This window comes from Lagopus leucura, unplaced genomic scaffold (assembly GCF_019238085.1).
Source record: "Lagopus leucura isolate 7727_CA_CO unplaced genomic scaffold, USGS_WTPT01 Super-Scaffold_100001, whole genome shotgun sequence".
NCBI lineage: Eukaryota > Metazoa > Chordata > Aves > Galliformes > Phasianidae > Lagopus > Lagopus leucura.
The window spans coordinates 46,457,661-46,484,161 of NW_024962262.1; the positions used below are offsets into that span (position 1 = coordinate 46,457,661).

At 39.2% G+C, this 26,501-nt stretch overlaps 1 protein-coding gene across 5 annotated transcripts; it reads right to left on the bottom strand.

Annotated features, from left to right (window-relative positions):
- Positions 1 to 869: 869 nt before the first annotated feature.
- IL1RL1 (interleukin 1 receptor like 1) lies at positions 870 to 25,124 on the bottom strand. 5 transcript variants are annotated; one of them, XM_042867768.1, is made up of 12 exons: positions 24,845 to 25,124; positions 24,017 to 24,149; positions 22,021 to 22,091; positions 20,107 to 20,308; positions 19,626 to 19,794; positions 19,377 to 19,539; positions 17,385 to 17,453; positions 15,712 to 15,844; positions 15,470 to 15,621; positions 8,476 to 8,613; positions 7,693 to 7,851; positions 870 to 2,441 (listed from the first exon to the last, which is right to left on the bottom strand). In XM_042867768.1, exons 3-12 carry the CDS (start codon positions 22,085 to 22,087, stop codon positions 2,095 to 2,097), a joined length of 1,599 nt encoding a protein of 532 aa, XP_042723702.1. In that variant the 5' UTR covers positions 22,088 to 22,091; positions 24,017 to 24,149; positions 24,845 to 25,124; the 3' UTR covers positions 870 to 2,094. The 5 variants fall into 5 exon arrangements, with proteins under 5 accessions (XP_042723702.1, XP_042723701.1, XP_042723699.1 ...); XM_042867767.1 differs by having other exon boundaries at positions 8,476 to 8,616; positions 24,017 to 24,079; positions 24,845 to 25,123; XM_042867765.1 differs by having other exon boundaries at positions 8,476 to 8,616; positions 24,845 to 25,123.
- Between the last annotated feature and the right edge of the window lie 1,377 nt (positions 25,125 to 26,501).

Below are 26,501 nucleotides of genomic sequence, written 5' to 3' on the forward strand. Positions count from 1 at the left end.
ACCACCAAGGAATATAAAAAGAAGTGACAGCAACTGCATTTCTCTGCCATTACTGCAGTCACATACTCATCTCTAGGCTCAGTAAAAGGTTTTTGTTACTCTCAGAGTTTACCCCTTTTCTTTCTTTAAGGGCAGGTAAACAACATTTAGAGTTCTTGAGCACTTCTGGTATTATTTCCTTGTATTTTCTTTTTGTTAGCCATGAAGTTTGATGCAAAAGAATTGCCACCACAAGAGCTGATTACTGGGTTTATTTTTCACCATTCCGCTCACACAGCTGGTGTACAGAAGTCAGTAAGATATCCCCTGATATTAGACAGCCCAGTTCTTTGTTGTCACCCTGCATTTCCCCATTGTACCTTCTCTTCCACTTCTCCTTCTCAGCTCCAAAATTCAGTTATAATCATTCCTTCCTTCCCAGTTACCATCCTTTCTTCCTTCCTTGTAAGTGCTCAGAACAAACATTCTATTAAAAACTGATTTTGTCTTTGTCTTGAAAGAGAATATTTTGTCCTCATTGGAAGTTGCTGTAAAAGATTTTCATAGTGAATAGCAGCTGGCCACCCTGCCTGTATACATGCCTTAGTACTAGTATTCTTTCCATGGGAAGAAATTGTACTGTGGCAAACATTTAAACCCTGACTAAGTCTGTAATAAACCAAATCTCTTTGGTGGGCACAAATTCATTCTGTGGAGCTTCCCAAGAGACAGTGATGTGTATCTAGAGAGATCTTTAGGAACGAGTCCTAGTACTGAATATGATCTAATGAGAGAGTGATAAAATGCAGCATTAAATGCTTTACAGTTGTGGTGAAGTGAATAGTCAATACATGAGCACTTGTAAATACAATAAATCAGAGAAAAACTGGTTTGCTTCCATTGTCTTTTTAATGTCATGTTGAAAAAATATCAACACATATATTTCACATAAAGTCTTCCTACTCCAACAGCCATCCATAAATCTGAAATTCCATACTCAATAAAAATCTACACTGTACAATAAAAGGATGTAGTAGCGTAAGACATTCTAATTTTCACTTTTTGAGTCCATCTCTATAGTTAACTGAAGGTCAAAACCAGGTCTTCTCTGACTAAAAATAATAATCTGTATTTAAGAAGCTAAAAAGATTAAATTTCTCAAGAATATATGGACTAAAACATGCTTTGTTCATACATTCCTGCACTCAGAAGAGATTTCATTCTGACCGTTGCATCTCAGGATATTCTCTGTCAGAACAAAGTATAACCAGGAATAAGATCAAAGAAGGGGGAAGAAGAGGAATACTGGCAATTATAAAATTGCAGTGAGTCTCTATCAGTAGCTTAAATGAATGCTATCAATGTACAAAATAGTAGCATGGACTATCATACTTGATAGATCTAAAATACTGCTACTTATAAGAATTTAAATATGTAGCAGCTTTCAAAACAAAATCACTTTTGATGTCTTTATAAAATAATTTCTCCTTTTGTGAGTTTCACTTTTATGTGTGAATATATTTAATATATATTGGTCGATCAGTATGTGTACATTTTCCTTTAGACTGCATTTCTAATAAATGCTGTATTCACATTAGTCTCTAAAGAGCCTCTCTTGAAGCATCCCTGCTAAGGAAAGATTAAATTTCATGGTATGAGTAATACTACTGAATCAAAAAGGAACACATGGTGGATAAAGTGAAGAACACAACATGATAATTTCCAATCAAATAGGACAGAAGGCATTTATGTTTGATCGACTGTATTAGAAAGATAAAGTAAATCTACAGAATTTTCAGAACCAAAAATTCAGTAATATATACAAGTATATGTAGGAAGGGCATGGGTAGATTCTGTTTCTTGTGACGTGCAAAATTCTGTTGTCTGCCTGGAATGATTCATTTACAGAGTTCTCAAACCTCAACAAAATTCCCTCAGCTCCTAGACCTGCTCCATTCATTTCCCTTATCATTACTCAACTGGGTGGCTGAAAGATGTGGGGGAAAAATGCAGACATATGTCCAGGCTGCAAAATAATGTACCTACTGATAGCAAAAAGAAAATCATACACTGATGGTTCAACTTGATGAAGTACCATTTTCTTGGGTAGACTGCTCACCCAGCATTAGCTGGGTCTGAGGATCTGAATGTCACTGGCATGTGGTACCTCACGTGTTTCCAGAACTTCGAATTGGATGACTGTGGGTGCACAGTGTGCTGCTCTTTCCATTTGACAGTACCTTGACGCTTGATGATGTACCTAAGAGATTCCTGAAGATTCTCGTAACTCCCCATCTTCTCCATTTCCAGTAGGATCACCTTTGTATCATTTTGAATGAGGGCATTATATAAAGCAATATGTTGATCATAGTTAAGTTCTTGACAGTTAATCAGCTGCTGTGTGAGAAGGATGATCAACCGTCTGCTCTTCTGTATCCTCTTCTCAATTGCATTCGCTTTATCTAGTAATGCACACAAAAAACCAGTAAGACTATGAAATTTCCTTCATAGTCACTATATATGTGTAGATGCTTCATTTCTTTTATTCTGTATTAGAAATAACCTTTGTATCACTTCTGTCAGGTACAGTTTATACGTTAGGGAAAAAAAAGGCTTAAAAATCTCACAGTAATCGAAGTTTTCTTTCAGGTGTTTTCTTTAGTTGAAATCTTAATGTTTGCACTGCTCTTAAGAGCTGTGAGGAACTTCTAATTCAACTGGTCAAGTTCAGTAGCTCTTGCACCATATTTGTGCTTGAACAGTAATTTCCGTCTAAGAAAGTATATTCTTAAGTTTTGGGCTTTATGGATTGATCCTGGAGTACTTACACATGAAGACTAGTCTTTTGGAGACCTCATTGTGGCCTTCCAGTAATTTAAGGAAGCATATAAACAGGAGGGGGAATGACTGTTTACAAGGGTAGATAGCGATAAGATAAGGGGGAATGGTTTTAAACTGAGACAGGGGAGGTTTAGGTTAGATATTAGGAGGAAGTTTTTCACACAGAGAGTGGTGACGCACTGGAACAGGTTGCCCAAGGAGGCTGTGGATGCCCCATCCCTGGAGGCATTCAAGGCCAGGCTGGATGTGGTTCTGGGCAGCCTGGTCTGGTGGCTGGCGACCCTGCACATAGCAGGGGGGTTGAAACCAGATGATCATTGTGGTCCTTTTTAACCCAGGCCATTCTGTGATTCTATGATTCTGTGATTTCAGTGGCTTACTTCTAAGAAGCTTGTTTTCCTTTAGAGGGTGTACTAATATCCCTGAGCTATAGAATGCTGATTTATATGCAAGCCTGTGCAGTGGGCTGGCATCCACTCAACATTCATACATCAGCATGACTAAAGGTGTTTTGCTTTCCCTCCGCAATGTTAGAGACAGCTGATCAGTCACAATTAGATCTGTGGTGTTGGGTGTTGTACTTAGAAACCTCAACAACTGGCACACTGTGGGAGAAAGTTCTAGATAAGGAAGGGTAAGAAAGATAACCCCATGAATGACTCCTCTGACCTATTTATTGATGATGAGAGCATTTTCTGCTGACAATTTGCCTTTCTTTGAGGTTCACTGTCTCTAATTCCTGTGATTTTCTTCTTTTCACAGAATCACAGAATCACAGAATTGTAGGGGTTGGAAGGGACCTCCAGAGATCATCGAGTCCAACCCCCCTGCCAAAGCAGGTTCCCTACAGCAGGTCGCACAGGTAGGCATCCAGGCAGGTCTTGAACATCTCCAGAGAAGGAGACTCCACCACCTCCCTGGGCAGCCTGTTCCAGTGCTCCGTCACCTCACTGTAAAGAAGTTCTTGCGCATGTTTGTGCGGAACTTCCTATGCTGCAGTTTCTGGCCATTTCCCCTTGTCCTGTCTCCACTCACCACTGAAAAGAGTCCGGCCTCGCCATTCTGCCCCCCACACCTCAGATATTTATAGACCTGGATCAGGTCCCCTCTCAGTCTCCTTTTCTCAAAGCTGAACAGACCCAGTTCACTCAGCCTTTCCTCATAGGGGAGATGCTCCAGGCCCTTCACCATCTTCGTGGCCCTCCGCTGGACTCTTTCCAAGAGATCCCTGTCTTTTTTGTACTGGGGAGCCCAGAACTGGACGCAGTACTCCAGATGAGGTCTTACCAGGGCAGAGTAGAGGGGGAGGATCACCTCCTTTGACCTGCTGGCCACGCTCTTTTTAATGCACCCCAGTAAGCCATTGGCCTTTTGGCCACAAGGGCACACTGCTGGCTCATGGCCAACCTGTCGTCCACCAGGACACCCAGGTCCCTTTCCGCAGAGCTCCCCTCCAGCAGGTCATCCCCCAACCTGTACTGGTGCATGGAATTATTCCTCCCCAGATGCAAGACTCTACACTTGCTTTTGTTAAACCTCATCTGGTTTTTTTCTGCCCAGCTCTCCAGCCTATCCAGGTCTTGCTGAATGGCAGCACAGCCTTCAGGCGTGTCAGCCAATCCTCCCAACTTCGTATCATCGGCAAACTTGCTGAGGGTGGCCATTATCCCCTCATCAAGGTCATTGATGAAGATGTTGAACAAGACCGGACCCAGCACAGAACCCTGAGGAACACCGCTGGTTACAGGCCTCCAACCGGACTCTGCACCACCAACAACGACCCTCTGTGCTCTGCCAGTCAGCCAGTTCAATTTTTCATTAGATTTCCATAGTATTAGAATAGATCATTTGGAAGATGAGAAAAACTAAGATCAGCAGCTATTTGTGTATATTTAGTTTCCGTAACTGTGAGGGTTTAAAAATATGTATTTAACGGGTTTGAAGTGCAGTCCACTGAGCTCAAGACTGAAAGATGGTGCAACTTGGGGAGGTATGTAGTTCTGCATTTGGATTTCTGATGCCACACTTATGGCAATGTTGAGGATAGGACTGCAAATACTTCAACAGTAGAAATCATTATAACATATTTTGTGGATATCAGAAGTTATATGATTTCAGAAAGTGGCAGAAAGCAGTGTGGAATTAAAACAAAACAAAACAAAACAATACAAAAAAAAAAAAAAAAAAAAAAAAAAAAAGGAAGAAAAACATCAGCTGTTACAAATAGAAATTCCAGCATCTGAAGTCCACAGATTACTGGGAAAGTGCACTAGGTGAAGTATCATATAAACCTGCCCTGTTCTTAAGCTCTTTTCCAGTCATTTGCCAATGGTCACTGCTGATGATAAGACACTTGGTTGCATAAAACATTCATCCAGTGAAGTATGATCATTGTTATGCTATTTTCTCATGTTTCTGTCTATTACTGATACAGCAGCTCTGGCATCACTTAGTCAGATTCTGTGTCAAGGAAAGTGGCTGACAAGACAATGAGACTGTGAAAAGAGTGGAACAGAAGGTAATGTTGGTGAAACCTCTTGGTTTTGGTTTTTTGTTTTGTTTTGTTTTGTTTTGTTTTTTGCAAACTTGTTTTTGTACTTTCCTGGGCATCTGTTAAGTTGTAAAAAATTCCCTAACTCTGTAAAACTAGAAAACAAAAAAATGTAACTTAAGGAAAACCAGTGGGAGTCCAACAGCTATACAGCACTGTTTATCACTTGAATTCCTTGTATTGGTTTTCATTATTAGAACAGCACAAAATTAAAGCTCTCTGAAACCAAGAGTCATAAACAGTTCTTGAAACAATAATTCCATTTTACAACCTCACTGCATTTATTTTTTTTCTGGAAATACACATAGTTTTACTGGGAAAAAATATGATTCACCAAATGGTAATTTACATTTTAAGGAAGGATCACAATACCTCCAAGTGGCATTTGCTGTAAATACTCGTGATTTACTCTGTGGTTGGCATATTTTAATTATAAGGTTTGGGATTTGGAAATCTGGTAACAGAAGGCTCAAGATCAGAAGGTAATCAAGAGTGGGGAGTTTGGTAAATATGTCTGAAATCAGACAATTTTTAAGCGCTCTCCACGACAGACTGATTCTGAAAAGCTTTTCCACAGAACTGGAAACATTTTGAGGCATGAAAGTGGACAAGAAAGGCAACTGCAGAAGGCAGGGAATGTAAGCATGGAAAGGAAAAGGACAATGGTCAGTGCCAGACAGGGAGGGATGTCTGCTGCTTTGATGGCTGTGAGTGAACTTGGTCTGGCAGTTGACACCAGCAATACTCTCCCTTATCAAGTTAAGGAGAGCGAGAGGTGCCTTGGCCCAGAGTTCACGTGTTGGAGGAGGAACCAGGTCCCCTATCTGCTAGTACCTAGGACTGAAGAGAGGGAAGGGAGATCTCTGTGGTGCCAGACAGCAATGTCCCTCAGGCTCATGCTGGGATATCTATGCATTTGTGCTTAATACTATATAAAAAAAAAATAATAATTCAACCTTTTCATTGTTGTCAAAATTAGTTTTGTTGATATAGTTGACACTAACTTTATGATAGTTGTAACTTTGTAATAGTTCAGAAATTTTTAATTTCAAAATTATAAAAAAATCTGATAAAATCAAATGGGAAAAAAAATATATATAAAAACTTATTGTCCTAGACAGGCTTAATGAGTCTTCATCATGCTTGGGTTACAAGCATCTACTAATGCATTTGCAGACTGAAAATGTCTTGGTTTTCAGCCAACATACTAGAGCCCCTGTTAGTCACACAGTTTGTACTTCATTTGCGTGCTATGCTCTGTTTTCTCCAGGAAGGTTTGAGAATAGTGTCCCATAAGAGAATACTGCCCTGAGCAAACAATGGAGTATTGTTTTGCCATTGCCATATTTGTGAGTTTCATTGGTCTGGATCAGGTGGGTGAGGTATAGTATACCTCAGCAACTCTTACAGCTGTCCTCATTCTCATTGCAGTGGCTTTCCTCAAGGCCAGGCAGAACTTTTCTTACTCTCCAGAAAATAAGAACATCAGTGATCTTGGCTCAGCTCTGAGCAGATGAATCATACCTGGCCCAATGCAGATGATTTTGGGTATGTTTAACTCAAAATGAGATATCTTTGGTTTCGTGCCTCTTTTCTGATAAAAAAAAAGAACATCTGGTCCATAGAGCACCAGAGCACAAGACACACAGATCAGCTCTGGTGGAAAGTAGATAGCACCTAGATTACAGCTGATAAGAGAGATAGCATAGAAATGTCCACATGAAAATTAACACTGATTAATTAACAAGATTCCACTTCAGAAAACAAGGAACTGGACGTAAAGAACGCAGAATGTCTCTTGAATTAGCACTGGGAATTGTATGAAGTGAAAGTAGGTCACCTTGTTAAACAGAAGCTGAACTTCCTGTAATTTTAGCACCATTGCCACAGGTTGAAAAACCATGAGTAATAACAGCAAGGTTAATTACTCAGCTTGATTTGTGGTTCTTCTTCTCTTCAGTGTCTTGTAGACCTACTCATGCACGCTTTGTCCAGATAGAGGCAATGCGGACTTGCACTATCCGAAGAGCAGGTATACATCTGAAAGAATCACTCTGTGGGTCACATTTCCTGCATCACCCAAGAAGGTGATAAACAATTCGTGCTGCACCCTATGGCTTGCTTTTCTTAGAACTTCAACGAGCACAGAGTGCTGTTGTGTCACCCTGCCTGACACATCAGACACAGCAGCTGCTGCTATGAGCAACCCACTCAGGAATGCAAAGGGACCTCCTTCCCTCCTCCACCACTTCAAGGGTCTAGAAACACAGCTTGCTCCAACGCAATAAATAATGCAGTGGATTATCTAATTTGAAACTTACCTTCTCCAGGATATGTATCTCTGCCATAAATGCATAATTTATAGCCACATTTATTTTCCAGAATATCTGGCATAATTTGATAAACAAAATATTCTACAAAAGTAGCTTCACTGGTGTGGCTCCGGGGGTAAATAACATAGGCATCATATATCTTTCCATCTGCAAGGCAGAACAAGAGGAAAGTATATTAAGTTAACATGAATTAGAGCTGTCTATTGCAAAATAGATCTAAGAAGATTGAAATAGATCTAAGTAGATCTTGCTGCTAATCATAATGAGATACATCACTGAATGTGTTTTTGGAAATTAGAGTGTACACATATTTCCATGGTCAACTCTTATGTCCTATGCACTCACCACTTTGGAGAATCTGACCATCACAGTGTGAAAGATGTATCTCCAATCACACAGAGTAAGGATTCAGTGAAGTGGAGATGAATAGCATCAACTGTTATTTCAGCAGTATAACAAGGCTCTTAAATCAGATTTTCAATGTCATTCAGTGTTTCTTTGCAAACAATTTTGTGTGTATTTGGTTTTAAAAGTGAAAACAATATTGAATTCATTGTGTATGTAACACCTCACTGTAGAACCAAGGCAAAAGGTGAATACAAAGCACTACCAGAGCTGTTGGTTCCTTCTTATATAATGATTGCAGAAGTCATGAAAAAGAAAGGATTGGGCTCAGCTGGCATGTAAGTTAGTAAATAGCTATCAGATTTATCCGTTTCCATGATTTGTTTTTTCCTTTTATTTTAACGTCCTTGTGCAATGCTTACTCACCATCCTTGACTGAATAGGCCTGAAACAAGTCCCGATACAACAGGGTGATATCGACTCGGAAGGACTGATACAGCACAACAGAGACTGCTACTGACATTAACAGAACTAGAAATCCAGCAATCATGAGGACATTAGGACCTGCTGCAAAAACAAAAACAAAACAAAAAAACACACACTCACAAAAAAGAGAAATGAAGCATTAGCTGCAGCCTTAGCTTCTCTTATCTTCTGCTGTGGCTTTAAGGAGTTTACCGTTAAAGAAAGATAAAAACTCTTAAACCTTTAAACCTTAAAGAAAGATAAAACTCTTTCCTTCCCCAGCTGATATATCCAGCACAGAGGCCTGTTGCACCTCTGAAGTAGAAGCATACTAGACAACACATACTGAATATCCATGTGTGTTGATCCTAAGTGCACTGAATACCACAGCTGGCAATGATGTCTGTATTTTGTAACATGACCAGCTATGATGTTAAAGCATTTTGCAAGGCAGCTGAGCCCAAGCCTGACAATAGGAAACATCCACACAGGGGCAAGCAGAGGCTTGAGCGTAGTTGCACAAAGAGGGTGCAAAGAAACTTGTGCAAATAATAAAATCTGCAAGATAAGATCAGAGTATGCAAAAAAAAACTCAGGAAGACAGAGTGAATCTGGCCATAAAAATAAGATAAATTACACCGGAAGCAGAGGAGGCTCCTTTCAGAACAAGGAGTATAAAGTATCAATGACAAATAAAGAAAACTGGGAAGAAAGGAGTAACCCATTGTGATTCCAGCTTCTCTCATGGAAGAGCTCTTGAATCTGATCACTTCAGACTCAGAGGTGAAGACTATCAGGGACAGCCATCATCAGCTCTGATCAATCATATGCTTACAGTTTAGGATAAGATTGTGATTATCACTCTTTGAGGAAGCTACATTTCTGTAGCAGTCCATAGAGCTATGTTCCTATATTTGCACATTTGTCTTCTTGTTCTGTGGTATATATAGCAGAAGTCAATCTAGATACGCATAGCTTCTAGATGTCATCTAGTTCTGCTGCAGCAAGAGATGATGGGAGGCAGAAGCAAGGTCATTTTGTACCCTCTCCAGCCTAGAAAACAGAAAGCTGTAATGATCCACAGATTATTACAGCCACAGAGCTGAAGAAATTTTTTACCTGTGTTCTGGATGTATTGAAGTCACCCAGACTCAGTATTGAAAACACTGTGAATTCCAGATAACCAAGTTTGAAATTGATATATCAAAGAATGCAATAGCAGTTACACACACAGGATGCATTATTCCTTTGGATGGAAGATTAAAGTTAATTGCTTTACAGAAGAAGTCTACCCCAAAGCAAATGAGAGAGACCTAATTTGATTCCTTGTGATTTTAACATGTAAATTCAGAGCAGTTCCATGTACAGTTTTTCTCTGACTGATAAACCAGTTAAGAGAGTTCCATTTGTAGCCCACCTTATCTATCTACTTATTCCAGTCCATTGTCATAATTCGTCGTCCTATAATTGCAGTAACAAATGATTTGGAGACTTTTCCAAGACTCTTCTATTATTCAGATCACTGAATTAGCTTGGATTAAAAAAATACATGGCCTCAGAAGAGTCAGAGTGGGTGATGGAGTTTAATCCCATAGAAATGCATGTGAGAAAGAACAGGTTTGCATCATATTTGCATAAAGGAGCCCACCTATGTATTTGTTTTAGTTCAGTGTAGCAAACACAGCAACTGCCTGATGCGGTACCCTGCTTCTGAGTATTAGTAGAACCATGTATCCCTTCAGCATTACTATGGAGTTTTCGGCACGCTTCACAACATCTCAGTTAATGGAGGATGCTTACATGTACTGGTAGCAGCTCAACCCAGACAAGCCTTATGTCTTCAGATCTGGAATCAGATTTCCAGGTCTTTGCCTCCCTCTGTCTGTGAAAGACACACAAAGTACACATGGCTGCAACAGCAGCAGGCCATTCGCTGGCAGCTGAGGAGCTGCATGTTAGAGCATCTCCAAGAGCCAAGTCCGTTTTCTCTACAAAAAAGGCAGCAAGATGGACTGGAACTACTGGCAGACTGTGTGCAGCCAGCAAGTTCCAGTGGAAGGCACTGACATTTACAACCAAAAAGCAATTCTAGAGCTTCTCTTGGACTCGCCCTGATTGAATGAAATAAGATAAAATGCTTGAAAGTGAAAAGCCTCTTGTATTAAAATTAACAGACTCCTGAGTTTTGCAAGAGATCATAAAATCATCAAGGTTGGAAAAGATCTCTAAGGTCATTTTGTACAAACACCTTCAACAAATATTGTCCACTAAAGCATGTCCCTAAGTACCACGTCTACTCATTTCTTGATCATCTCCAGGGACAATGATGAATAAGAAAGTGCACTGTGGAGGAGATAACCTTAAAGAAATAGACTCTGGGAAATGATACTGAAAAGCTAGATAAACAGAATGCTTCCAGGTGTATTTACTACTTCACTTAGTAGGAAATGAGGCAACTCCAACAGTGTTTTTAGACTCTTTCTATTTCTTTCTTTCCCATTTAATGGGAGAAAGAAACATCCAACCATGAGGCATCTATCTGATGAAGAATACTCTCACCAGAACTAAGAGATCAGGAAAAAAAGACATTCCAGTAAGATCAAAGTAGACAAGAAAGCCAACCAGTTTCCTTCATAGCAAAGTTGGCTATTATGTAGTTTTGTGATTGCATCACATGATGCCTACAAAGGAACTTTGTCCGTGTTTAAATGTTTGGTTTGATCCATAAACTTGGAAAACCTCTTCCATGACCTACTGAAGATTATCCAAGGGACAGAGATGGTCATTTTTTTTATTGTTTCAGTTGTTGACCCTGGGCTTGCCACAACCTTACAGATACTGTTCTAATATGTCAAGCATTTAGAAAGAAAACATAAAAGGAAACAGGTTCCAACAACAACTTCAGCAGTAATGAACCTAAAAGGAGCTGTTTATTTTTGGCTTTACACTGATTAGACCAATTCTGAAAAAAAAGTGATAAACTTCCTGAGCTTGTAAAACTTGTATTGCTTCAGATCAAAACCTCCACTGGAGTCTTCCTGGAAGAGCAGGTTCAGTTCCCAGTATGACTGACTCAGCCTCTCATTTCTCTGGAATAAATCAGATATGGGGCAATGGCCAGAAGCAACTTTTGGAGGCCTTGAACAAGGGTGATCAGATCCTGCTGTTCCATTTAACTTCACTGCAATGTTTAGTGGCAGAGAGTTCACAAGCTGACTGTCATTTAATACTGTTTATTTAAATTCAAGTGAAGTGAGAACACAGAACCATCAGCTCTCAGGAAACAATATTTGAGACGCTAGGGAAAACAACCCAGAAAAGAACATTTGAAAGCTTCTCCTGACAGATGCAGGGAGAACTGCACCTTTTTGTAAGTTCTTTGGCTTCTAAAGGGAACACACTTTCAGACAGTAAAAGTATAGATCTGGTTGTGGAATTCCTGCCCACACCTGTCTACTGAAGATGATCTATAATGTCAGCAAGAAATAACTTTGAGGAAAAAGAGGTCTGGTGTGCTGGGCTGAACTGGGTTAGAATGAGAGGAATTTGGGTCATTCTAAGAACAGAGTGTTCACTCTGGAAGAGTTTGTGGTCCTCCAGGCACTTTTCACTTTCTTGCAGATGAGAACTGAAATAAGACAACGCTTGTAAGTCAGACCTATGAAACACAATCATCAGCTAGCCCTGAGTGAAGATGAGGAAGCTGGTGGTGGTTTAGATATTAATAAAAAAGTGGCACTTGGGAGATATTCTGACAGCCCCTGTATCTCTGAGAGGGCAGATAAAGGTAATGCTGAAGGCAGGTTCCTGTTCCTTTCTGCTGGTAGAAGGAGTTGACATTTCCAGTGTTTTTCCACTTGCCATGGACTCACTACCAGAGTCTTTGTTGCCTGGTGTTCAGAAAGACTTGCTATATCCTCACCAGGAAAAGAGGAAGAAAATATAATGGAAAGACATCACAAATTCCTTATGCTGACCAGAGACTGACACCATGTATGAAGTTACGCAGATGATCTCTGAGATCATGAGATGATGTGTCTTGTGGCAAAGATGGAATGTAAAATATGGGATGATTATCATCTCTGGAATTAAATATGGGAGCATAGAAATAGATGAGCTGGAGGAAATAAAACAGCCTGTTTCATAGGCTAATTCTTTAAGTTTGCTTCCAGAAGTATTATGAAACATAAAAAATGTGTGGTGTTTTTTTGTTTTGTTTTGTTTTTTAAAGTGTTGGTGAAGAAGACAAAAGATACCAAGCAGTCTTGGGAAAAGAGAAGAGAGAAAGGATGGGAAATAATATTGAAGGAAGGGCTTCGTATTGACCAGGGATGGTCAAAGTCTATGCAGGATGAGAAAAAACAGAAAGCTTTTCCTTAGCAGGAGAAGTAGCAGCCTCTCAGTGTAACAGTGTGTAGTTTGAATACCACCAAATCACACCAAGCACTGCGTTACTCCTGAAAACTGAGGTACTTGGGTCGTGCTGCTCATTTCCAAAGAATCATACGAACATAGAAGCACTGAGGTTGGAAAAAATCACCAAGATCATCAAGAGCTTCTCTTAACAGCACTTATCTCCTATTTAAAAACACAAGTAAAAACAACAACAACAATAAAAACAAAAACAACCTTGGGACATACTCTTTCTTCGTCATACTGCACTTCTCTTCACACACATATATGAAAATATAAATAAGTGCACAGCACACATCCTGAATAGAACATACACATTTTTCCCTGTGCTTTGTCAGTGACATTCTTTCCTGGCAATGTGAAGGAATGTTTTTTGTTTGTCATAGAGACAAAAGCAAACAGCTCTCACCGCCCTTGGCTGTGATAGAAGCTTTTCACTCCTCTCTGGCAATCCTTCATTCTTATGTGGATGGCAATTGTTATCAAAGCAGTCTAACAAAACCAGCCATAAAGATACTGCTAACAATGAGCTAGTACTCACAGTACTTGATTATGACTCAGAGTGTTAGATTTAATCCCTGGCTTCCTCGGAAAATGCCTTGTGAGCCAAACCATTCATTCAGCACGTTTTTGATGACTGTAAGACTGAAGCAATTCAAATAGAGTAACTCTGGTGCAGTTGCCTACAGCATCTTTGCTTTTTCCCTTAACCTGTCATCTCTGCTGCTATTTAGCTAGTTCATAAAATGCCTCCAAAAGTGATTAATTTCAGTAGTAAATGGAACAACATATACAGATCTCTTACTTCCTATCACAGGTTTGTGCTACAGAGAATAACAATGCAATCCAAACTAAATGCTCTGGGGAAAAATTATCAGAACATAAAGCAGGAATGTGTGAAAAGCACACTGATGGACAGCAGCTAGGAGACGTGAGTTACACTGCGGGAAAAACAAAGGAACAACCATAGACATATTTTAAAAAATAAAAATCTGTTTTTTTTTTTTTCATTAAAAACAAAAAGAAGCAAAAAAGAAGAGTACACATTTTTATTTCACGTTTACAAGATGTGAGGCACAAGGAATCCCTGAGGCATTTTTATTTTACTCAGAGGCAAGCTATCATTGTTTTAGCACAAAAATGCTGTGAGAGGAACAAATGAAGACAACTAAAGCAGAGCACTGCCATTTCTGGATTTAGCCTTGCTCACATCAACAGTGACGAGCAGCAGAAGCAGGCATCTTGACAGTAGCAGCAACAGGGAGAAGGGGATAGACATCCACACAACACAGGCAGCAACAAAGAGCTTTCCTGAACATTTACTGAGGACCTATGGATAAAAACAAAATAAGGTTTGTGTGAAGCAGAAATGAGGTTTAATGAATCACTTCATGAACTCAAAATACTCATTCCTTTCCCTCATCTAGTTTGCAATACAGGGCCAGTAAGTGTTTTCCATTGCTTGCCCTACAGCTAACAGGAAGTGTTACTTAGTTTCCTTCCCCTTCTTTGCAAGAATATTCCCACAAACATTCCCATAGATACTTCATCACAGTGCTGATGTGCTCTCAGCTTCCGGAGAGATGCTAAACTCTCACTCACCTGGCAACATACAACTAAAACATTCCCTGTCACACTCCTCGGGGGAATTCTGGGATGTCCTCCTCAGTGATGCCCCCTCCTCTGCTATAATCCACCTACAACCTTTCTAATATCAGCTGCAAGGAAACGTGTCTCTATTTGAAGGCAGTTATGAACAGTGAAAAATACTGCAAGACATGTAGCTATGCAAATCCTGTGATCGGAATAAACTGTATTTTACTCTTACCACCATTCTCTCATAGAAAATGAATCCCTCTTTAAGGGCTTTGAGGTTTACTCTCAAGACCTTTGGTGGCTCAGCACATTTAAAGGGATAACAGAGGAAACCACTGACCACCACTTCTGCCAGAAGATTCAAATGCTGTGGTGCATTTTGGGGATCTGACCATCCCCATTAAGGAGTCCTATAACAGATAAAGACCATCTCAGACCCCACCATTTACTGAACTTAAATGTTCTTTCTCTGTCAGAAATGACTGGAACAATGAATTTAAAAATGAAGCTGAGAGGAAGCCTTCAAAGCGTTACTCACACACTGTGTGGCACACAGTAGGCAGTGATGTTCATGGGGAATGAACAGGAATATCCTAGAATCAGGGCATGCTTGTCACAGTGCACCATCCTACTATTCATACTTACTCTCTTGTTGAAATGTTGCCCTCCCCCAGCAAGATACCATCCCCAAGGCTGCATTTACCCCAAGGCCTTTCACATGGGAATGAAGCCACAAGAGTTTTGCCTCTGACTTCAATATGTAGGGAGAAAGCAGATTGTTTTTTCCTTCTTTCTGGAAGAAACTTTCATACTACAGGAAAATAATAAATAAAATGAAAGAAATAAAAGAAAAATGGGATGACATAAGCGGGAAAAAATAAAGTCACCAACAACTTTCTAACAGTGAAGTATGCGAGAGACATTATGAAACAAAATTTATCCTTACATTTTTCTTTGAGTCGTAACGTCACCGTGCTCCTTGTGTTTCCCATTTCATTCATTGCTACACATGAGAAACTTGACTGCAAATCTGTATGTTCTATATTACTGATGGTCAAAGTTGCCTCTCCATAGTACTCTTGGTGCTGTCCTTCAAAACTAACAGTGAGAGAAAAAGAGGTGGTACTGGTTGCTGTTAAGAATAATTTGCATAGAAAGAAAAGGTCATCACATATTATATGCACTTACTAAATAATTTCTTGATGAATTTTTCCTTCATCTGCATATTCTGCTGGCATCTTATTCACATCCCACGTGACAACAGCTATGGGCTGTTTCTTAATCCCCAACCGGGCCTGACATTTCAGAGTAAAAGCAGCACCTAATCAAGATTGATGAAAAAAAAAGAATAAATTTATTTTTCTCATAATACCTTTTTCTACACATCTTCATACCACTTTTGAGTTTTGTCTTAGCAATTTAGGCATTTCCTGAGTTAAAGTGCAGATCATGATTCACGGGAGTGTCTTGAAAAGAAATGCTAAAAGGATATTTGAACAAAATATCTAATACATTAACAGAGACTACAAAATAAATTATTTATATATAAAGCTCTGAAGGGAAAACAGACATTACTTGTGATGCTTAACCCATGTAATCAGCTATTGAGGAATATGGGAAATAAATGCTGTCTTGCATATAGGCATACATGGAAATAGTGTAATATAATTTTCAATATACAGTATTTATCATAAATTTTATTTGCAGATTTTTATCTTGGATTTTATTCAAGCTGGAAAAACTAGAGAAAAACAGGATAAAATTAAAACAGGAAATTCTTCTTATGCATTTGTTATCAGGAAATATTTATTCCAGAAATAAGAGTCACTGTTGCAATGAAATAAATATAATTAAAACAATTTAAAGATTTCCACATTAATACGCATCAAAACAGGGCTTAGGTAAGGTTAAAAAATCTTATGATTTACATCCTGAATTGGTATTAGGGAGTGTGGAGAAATCCCTTCAATTCTGCAAACAGAAGACAACAGAAGTGATACAGTGTTTTCTAAACTTAAAGTACGTTTGTACCATGCATTCTGAGATTAATTACTTTCCCAGAAAGGCAGGGCATTAAAGACTAGCTATCTCATTAAGGAGAGAGGTGCCTGGCACACTAATTCTGAGTGATAGAGAAACTGCAGGAAAGAAAAAAAAGAACAGGAATGTGTTTCTATGTGGAAGTGTTTGGGCCCGGAGTCTAGTGGTACAAGTTATGAGGAATCAATCTGAACCTCTGAGAACATCCATAGTCTTAAACGAACGGAAGCCCTGGTGCATGTTCCAGAACACCAAGGGCTGTTCAGCCCTCTATCTGTTGCTTCATTCCCTATCCTTTCATTCCAACAAGTATCTTCCAACCAGAGCAATCCACTCAGTGCCTGCCAGCACAGGCAGGACCAGCAAGCAGCAAGCAGTCCCTTGCTTTCCTTCATTCATCAACAGAGATGCAGCTGTTGCGTCTGGACCAAAATCACGAGCAAGAAGTATTTCTAGTTGCAAGAACAGTTCATTCTTCCCTCTTAAGTGTATTATCAGGAAGTTTCAAAGGATTTAGTTACAGCACTCTTTGAAGTGAATGGACGCTGTCACGCTTTCAGTTGATATGTGGTAACTGACCATATAAGTAATCCTAGTTTATCCCTGTCAAAGTAGAATAGGTTATTTAAACTTTTAAATTGCTGCTTAATTTCTAAATAGCCTATCATTTAGATATAATTTCATATCGTTATGCCTGGAATGAATTAAATCTGCTAAAAATTGTAGTGCAAAAATGTAATTAATCTTCTCCCTGAAGCTGCCGATGATCGTTAGGTCACCACAAAATGCTGGTTTAAAAACAATGGAGAATCTTTACTTACCAAGCTCCACTTCTATTACATCTTCATCTTTTGGAAATAAAATTTGAACAGGTAGAGATGAGTGCTTTGCTTTAGAGATTAAGGAGAGAAGGGAAGGATGTGTTAGAAAATTGTGAAAATGCATTTTATGAAGTAATGGAATTATATCAGTTTGCTATGACAGTGAACATCCCTTGTTGTTAGTGTTCAGAAGGAACATCTCCTTCAATATATCTGTATTTTGTCTCCGGTAATTATTGATACAGACAGGTCTAAGCTACACTGAAACATTTGGTTTGACTGAAGGATCTATTCCCTTTGTTGCATCTTTCCTTGCTATTCAGACAAACTCCCATTTCCCAGTCGAAGCACATTGCTTGCTATTCTTCCCATCAAGGCACTTCTGTGAATCTCGTAACCACATTTCCCTATAAAATATGCAGGAACTTATTTAACTCCCGTTTCCCAGGCTGCTATAAAATCCACTCTTTTTATCTATCCTGTGTCTAATTTTCATTCAAGCTGGATCTTGAAGAAAAAAAAAAAGCCAGAGAAAGACAGTAATTTTCTAACTATCTGACATTGCTATGATTTTAGCTGCCAGCATGCAGATGCAGAATGTCCACTAAATTGGTGTGGATTTGCAGACCAGCAGGGGCACACATAAGAAAATACTGACAACGTGTAACAGTTTATTCATCCAGCAAATTTATTTTAAGGGCTAATGAAATCTCAAAGAAGTTATTGTTAGGTGTTCTGAGTGCTAAAAAGTGGTGCTGACTCAATTCACCCAGTTGAGATTTCACATGCTATGTTGCAATCCTTTCTTTCTGTGGAACGATTGAAAAATAATCAAATTAGCTTTGAAATGAGGTAATCTGCCTGGATGCAAGAAAGAATTCTGTAATTTTGGATAGCTGTGTGCCAAGTAAATAAGAGTTATTTCCATTATAAACCAGAGAGAAAAAATTTTGGACTAGTTAGAAAAGTTTTGATGAAAGCATATTCAAAGAAAAATGCAACATGAAGAAGAGATTATCATGTTGACCAACAGGGTATTTATCAGACAGAATTGGGGGAGGAAAGGCACGATATCTCCTAAGCTAATGCACTAGTTCTCTCTTCAGATCTCAATTCTGAACCAGCTCAGAATAGCAAGAATGTACTTTTCTAGTGAGGATCAGGACAAAAACTGTAATTGAAGTTCCACAGAGCTCGGCATAGTTTCCCACAGCAAAATGTTCTGATGTCAGACCATGAATGAACTACATCTATTTTTCAAAGAAAGCAAACAAGCAAATAAAAAAACTGTTTTTCTGTTGACCTGATTGCACAACTGAAGAACATCTTGAAGTCTGGTCAGTTGATACAATCCAGAACTGATGATTACTGGCATGTTCTTGCTCTGACTAACACCAAAAGACAAGGCCTCCCTAAGGACGCTGAATCCCAGAAGCAGCCCAAAATCTAGACATCTCAGCCATGCGGGTCACTTTCACATGAACAAAGATTACAGTGATTAGTGGGCTCCATTCATTTATCGTCTATGTTCATCATTCATTTTGTCTCAGTCAACAGAAATCCAAAAGTTTTTTTAACCAAGATGGACCAGCAGGTGTTGAGTTGTATGCCATCTGCACAAGAGCAATCCAGTGATTATCAGAAGATCCTACAGGCCCTTCCCTCATCAAAGCAATAGAAAATGAATTTTTGTAGCACGCTTTGAAACAGCCCCTTCACATCAACAATACATGCTATCAGTCAGCCCTACCAACCACAATATGCAACCAGGGTCATTGGAGACTATTACTGGATGCCTGAATGTGGTTGGGTCTGAATGTAGTTCCATCTTGCTCTATTTGGATCCCCACCCACAAAATTCACCTAAAAAAATGTTGATCTAAAATTTCATCAAAATACAGTAAGTTAACAGAAAATATTTTTCTTTTTAATGCGCAAAAGTTTCCTTTTCTTTAAGGGGACATAAATCTTTGTCATTTTAGCAAGTCTTACCTTCACTTATAAAGATCCTTGTTGCTGATACATTGAACACCTTTCCTCTGTGAGTATAAATAAATTGACAAGTATAATAACCATCGTCCTCCTTATTCAGGTTTTCAATGAAAATATAAGGATCATGCATGAAATATCTTTCTCCCTGTAGAGGTCTGCAGTCCTGGAAAATAAAGCTCTCTTTGGCTCATTGCAAATAGCTCCCACAGTGATCTGATCTACAGCTGACACCGTCATTGCTTTATTTACCTTATACCACTGGATGATAGTAGCGTTCTCATAATTCTTAAATGTAGGACAAGAAATTTTTCCTTTTCTAGTTTCATTTGCATAAAGTATCCGGCTTGGGAAACACGTTCCTTGTTTGTATGGATGCACCTGAACATTCATTTTGCGCCCTTTTTTGCTCCCATCTGGACTTCAGAAATTGGATGAAGATCATTCAATGACAGCATTATTATAGGGACTAAAATGAATACTTGTAGCAAATGTGAGTCTTGTTTTAAAAACAACTGGATGGTTGCTGTATTTCAGTTACATGTTGTTATAAAGTTCTGCTACAAAAATAAAAAAAAAGCTTTTGCATACAAAAGTTGCAGAATGGAAGTTAAATAAATTGGTGTACACCAAATGACATCATTTCCACAGATAACAATTAAAATGCATTTTTAAAACACGTATGATTTTTTTTCCAACTCTAATTTTTTTCTCTTTCCTATATTGCACTTACTAATTTATAAGACAAGTGTAGTTTCCAGAATCCTCTAAAGAAGTTGGCAGAAACCAAAGAAGCAGTTCTTTTGAAAATACTCGTGATCCCTCTTCCTCTTCAGGAATTCTTTTCCTTGTGTCTGTGTGATACCAGGTGACTTTTGCAGATAAATCATTTTCAGGACATCTTACAACTAAAGCCTCACCTTCAATTGCATCATCTGCAAATGACCAAAAGATAAAAATCTCAGGTGAACTAAGCCTTAGACTCACTGAAGATAGAGAAGAATTTGGCATTTCTAGATCAGTAGGCCAGTCATGTGCCTCTGCCTTCCATCCTCAACCTTTCAGAGAAAATGTAAAGCAAATTGATTCCTGGTATATTCAGTTTGTTTTGTTGTTTTTCTTTTTTGTTTGTTTGTTTGTTTGTTTCAGGGAGATTTTGCTCTGTTTTCAATGCAGAGAAATGGGATATAGAGAATTTTTATTTACTTTTAATGGAAGAAAAGAACTACTGGCAGGAGGAAGGGTGTAGATAAGACTGTTATAAAGGAAATCCAGAAGATCTTGTCTGCAGTGTTCAATGCAAAACAAAATAAAAAACTAAAAGAAAGGATCTGATGGAAAGTTGAAAAGCCTTCAGAAAGGAATGAGAGAAATCAGGGACTTAGAAAATCAAATCACACACACAAAAGGAAAAGAAAGGATGGAATTGAGAGAGAGGAATTAAAACTTTTTTTTTTTTTTTTTTTTTTTTTTTAATATAAGTGAATGTAATACTGAAATGATCTGGAGAAACTTGAAACAGGCAATTTTGACAGAGATTTAAGTGTTGTGGTACCTGAGCAGTAAACTGGCTGCTGAAAATAAAAACTTCAGTTGGAAAGTCAAATTCCATTTTGGAGAAGATTAAAAAAGAGAAAACTGATGAGGATGAAAACTGGATAGGACAGCACAGGAGTTACAAAAGATAAGGGAATAAGAAAATGAGACCAGGTAATCAAATAGCCAATGGAAACATCAAAAATGACATTTTGGAGGCATATTGCCACCACCTGGCTTCAGGCATGTGGTATGCAGATCAGGTGGTGAGTATCTCTGCATGGTTAACACTTGTCTCCTGGTTCTTTCTGAAGAGATCCTTCTCCACTGACATTACATATAGCCTTACAGACCCATATAAATTGCCCACATCAGGTGTAAGTATGCATGAACTCATCATTCTATCTGAATTCCCACCCATGAGTCCTGCATTGCCCCAAAGGAGCAACGCAATGGAAATACAGTACTCCTCAGGAAAAAATAGAAGAGGAGGAGGAACACAGAGAAGATGAGAGGCCTAATCTAAACATAGCAATGTCAGTGAAAATTGTCTTGGTGAATTCTTCAGCAGAATTAAGCCTCTCAGTAAATCAAATTAGCATTCATTCTGTAAAACTGGGAGTACAAGGAAATATTTAGAGATAACATCTTTCTACATTTCTCAGACAACGCAGCTCATCTGGAAACTAGTACTACATGAGTGCTGTACAATGCCGTGTCACTGGTAGGAAATGATTGCAGGGTCAGCAGAGCTGCTGCAACAGAGTGCACTTGTGAACCACCCCGCTCAATGCAATTTAAGTACGCTTGCTCTTGGGGATTTTGCCCAGGTGGAGCCAGGAACAGAAGCTACTCCCAAATTCTCTCAAAGAGGCTTTTTCTTCTGCCTGCAGAGATGCCTAGAGCAGAAATAGAGCCTGAATTTAATGTCTAAAACATGGACGGCACTCAGTGCATTTTAATACAAGGAGAAACAGCAACACTGAAGAGCCAACTTCCATGCTGTGATATATGGCTTGAGATAAACTAGCCAATTTCAGTTAAAAAAAAATAATCAGGATTTGTTTGCTGAATAAAATTTATCAGAAAGAATATTTTAAATCTGACTTACATGATTCTGATATCACGGAAGCCGGGAGGAAGATAGATAGGAAGATCAAATGTACGAACACCATCATATTTCTAAGTGGAAAAAAAAACACCAAAAAAAAAAAAAGACTATCAGAATATACTACTGATGTACATCTATGAGCAAACAACATCATCATGCAGAGATAAGCTGAGTCACGTGGGCTGCTCTGTGCAGAATGTATGTGTGGGTGAGTGGCAGCCCTTCTGCAGCTTTGAGATGATGCTCTTAGTTCCACGGTCAATGCAATAACTGATGCAACATTAAAACTAGTGCTATGCCTTCATTCGATTTAAGGGTGGGGAAATTTCTCTTCCATGGTGGGCCTCAGATAGAGGCCTCTTCTTTCTTGGTTGTTTCTGTTTGTTTTGTTTTTCAGGAAGGTATTGTGACATTCTCTTCACTGTCAAGAATGAAAAATTGTACCTTAATCTAGAAAAGGACATATTTTTGATTTGAAAATACATAACTTGGTTGTGTATTAAGCTTTCACCCAATCTAGTGTGTGGATGCATACCACCTTCTTTCTTTTGGAAAGTGGAAATGGAGGTACCTTCAATGACAGCTCCTCACAGGTAAGTGCTTAGTGGCAAGAATGGAAGCAGATGAGCATCATCAACAGTGCAAACCCGAAGGGGAAAGTGAAGAAATGGACTGAAGGGTAGGTAAAGGAATGTACATTGCCCTCGTACAGTAGTAGTAGGACAGATTCTAGGACCCACTGATGTTTTCATTTGTGTCTAATTGACATGCACTGCTGTATCTAGCACCTGGGAGTGTGGCTCAAGCACACTGCAGCAAGCCACTGTATCAAGGCTACCAGCTATTGATTTATGGACATTGGTCTGGATGTGTTCTGTGAATATGTCAAGAGACAGTAGATAAGCAATACACATGTATTAAGGAGTCCTAAACACTTTACCATCAATAGAGCCTTCTCCTAAATGCTGTCTTTGCTTGCAGATTACAGAGCAGTGTCTGTTGCTATCAGAGGAGGAAGGAGTGATCCCGCAGTGCTACAGACAGCAAACAAGTTGTCAAGAAAAAACAAATTAGAAGTGAATTGTTATCTGTACTGCAGAAAGCAAGCACAGGAGGAGTTGTGAAAAATAGGCAAAAAATGTGCAGGCAGGATAAATACTGCCGTCACACTTACTGCAAGGAATTTTATTTTGGTGCCAAAGATTTCCAGACTAAACAAGCATTGAGAGGTCTACATCTGTGCCAAGTCTGAAATTCAGAACAAACTCAAATTTGTGCTTTCTGAAACATCATTCACTTTGTACTGATCTGGAAAGCTTCTTCTTTTAGAAGGTTTAATAAACATCCTCTAATAAAACTCAGTGTTGGAAGAAAAAAGCATGAGTGTTTCAGTGTAGGTATTTGCAAGGTCCATGGAAAATGTGAAGTTTAGACCTGAAAAATCCAGCATCCCAGTAAGGCTGTTGACGTGGGAAATGAATGACCACCCCGGATCTCCAAGAAACAATCTGTGTGAATATCTGCTCATTTCCGTTGGAGCTGGAGTAAAGCACTGCATCCAAAAATGTGCAGGCTACTGACTTATTTAATCTTAAGAAAATCTTAGACCAGCTTCATAGATATTTAGAATTACTTTTCAGCATAACAAACATCAGCAGCTTTGTCCTGGAAGGAATTAACGAGTTGGCCCAGGAGAGGGTTCAGTGTGAGCTGGGCCTTTGTGTGACCCAGGATACAGAGAAAATTAGTACACAGGAAAGCCCACAGCAAGAGCACAGTAAAGCATTCAGAGCAGAAGTTTTGTTTTGAGAACTTATTTCTCACACTACCAAGGAGCAAACTAGACTGGCAAGTGGGAACAGGAAGCTGATTTTCATGTATCCTGATTGTTATAAGCCAGGATCAGGATTTATTAAGCAAATAAATTTTTGCCAATAGTTCTGTTGATCTCAAGTATAACCAAATAGCCCAGTTTTAAAGAAGAATGAAGAATCACCTTGTTGTGTTAGAGGTAGCAGTCTATCAGGCTTAGCTCCTTGCTCCTCCCGAGGGAACTGCTCTAGAAACATTTCATGATATTTTTTCCAAAAGTGGATTTGCCAACAAACTGTAATGCTGTTCATGTAAGTCTATGGACATAACAAAAGTACCATGTCTTGCATACCAACAAAAATTGAAAATGCTTTAGCAATTCCTAATTTAGAAAGTTTGACATGCTTTACAACATAAAAATACCATGAAATAATGACTGTGTGGGATGATACATTCACAGAGACTTCCCTCATTCATACTTTGAAAGATATTTCATCTCTCATCAAATCAGAGAACACATTCTGACTGAAAATGAGCCACTAAAATAGTAACAGTAACTCTGATGTGATTGCAGAACAGTCACAATAGTTGACACCTACAATAATTAAAGCTATAATCATAAAACTTAGGAAATTCAGTATTAAAATACAGCAATGGTTGAATTCATATATAACTTATTTTTAGAAAATATTTTGAAGGAAGAAAGTACATAAATACACTAAATTGCATAGCAACTATTTTCTGGTTTTGAATAACTAACAAAATTATCTGCCAGAAAACTGAAGACAAACACATTTCTAAATACACTTCATTATGGATAAGTCCATATGTTGTTAATGTTTCTTCCAAAATTATTTGTCTATCGCATCAGCATATCCTATATTTGAATCTAATATTTTTTCTTGAGATAAAGGGGCATAAGAGAACTGAAATAAAGTTTCTTACAAAAGTCTAGACAGAGTTTCCAGCACCACCAGTTATTATTCGCTGAATGATAAAATATTTGACCTACCTTCTGGAAATTCACACAGCTTTGCTCTGGCCTGAGTCCTTTGCTTGTACCAGATTACTGGGAATGCTTTTTAACTGGCTTCTGCAATGCATATCTGGAGGAGCAGAATTTATAGCAGCATTTGAGACACCTCCCACTGAACAGAACAGAACTTGCAAATGGCTGTAATAGCTTTCAGTGCATATCAGAGAGGGGATCTCCTAGTTCCTATCAATCAGATGTCTTTTGCCAAGGGCATCGGCTTTCTGTTAATCACAGACTATGCCACTTTATCTTGATTGTACTGCAATAAACCTGCTGACTAATTCCTGGCTATCTCACATGCCTGGGGAGAACAAAGAAGTAGCCGTCAGCCGGCAGAGGGTGCTTTGGAACAGGTTTTGCCTGAAAACAAGTGGCAGTTTTGCTGGGGCAGCACTCCTGCAGTACAGCTGTACACATCGTTGAGGCACTGGGAATGGTTTTTAGTGATGGACACTGTCTCACTGAAGCTAAACTGATAAAAGAAGGGCCCTGATAAAGCAGATGCCTGCACCAACTGATAGATTAGGTCTCTGAGGAAAAGAAGGCTCAAAGAGCAGAGACTTGAAATCCAGGAGAAGCTCTGGAAAAGGATGCAGGAGTGGGAGAAGTCTCTGCAGGGATGACAGTGCCCCAATGCTCTGTGAAAAAGCAAAACTCCTGAGGACGAATCAGCTTCGTACATCATAGAACTATTCCTAAAAACACTCTGAGAATCAGTGCTTCATTCTTCCTTGACAGAGTTGCTGATACTCTTCGCTACTTTCAGTGTTTCTGAGAACTTGGTATGAGCTGCAGTCACAGCAGTCAGCACACAGCAAACACTCAGCAGTATGTGAAGATGTGGTAATTACATGCCACCAGGAAAAAATCTCGCCTCTGTCATATCCACATTCTCCCCAGCTCTCGGTACATCCCTTCCTTTGAAGTGGTCTCGGGGGTTGTACTTTCCCTATAAAACAGAAAATGAAGAGTGTCACATGAACACCCTGCCACAATAAAATATCACATTGCTTTGGTCAACCACTCAGCTCAAATGGTAGCTTGAAAAGCAGGTGACAACTCCTTGCTAAGGTTCAAGAAGTTTCATCAGCATGAAGGCCTTCCTCATTTCCTGAAGCTATTCTCTAGAGACAGACAAGAAATGTGTGGTACACCATCTACATTCAGTTGAAGATTCAAGGACTTTTCAGCTCTTCATGCTGTCCTGCCAGTAAGGAGCACAGAACCATAGAACCATTAAGACATCTAAGATCATCTAGCTCAACAGTCAGCCCATCCTCACCATGCCCTCTGACCACGTCCCTCAGTCTACATCCACACAGTTCTTGAACACCTCCAGGGACAGTGATTCCACCACCTCCCTGGGCAGCCTGTGCCATTGCCTCACAACTCTTCCTGGAAAAAGATGTTTCCTAATCTTATAGAATCATAAAGTGGCCTGGGTTGAAAAGGACCACAATGATCATCGAGTTTCAACCCCACTGCTATTTGCAGGGTCACCAACCACTAAACCAGGCTCCACAAAGCCACATCCAGCTTGACCTTGAATGTCCAGCCTGAACCTCCCTAGCATAACATGAGGCCATTACCTCCTGTCCTGTCGCTTTACCTGAGAGAAGAGGCAGACCCCAAC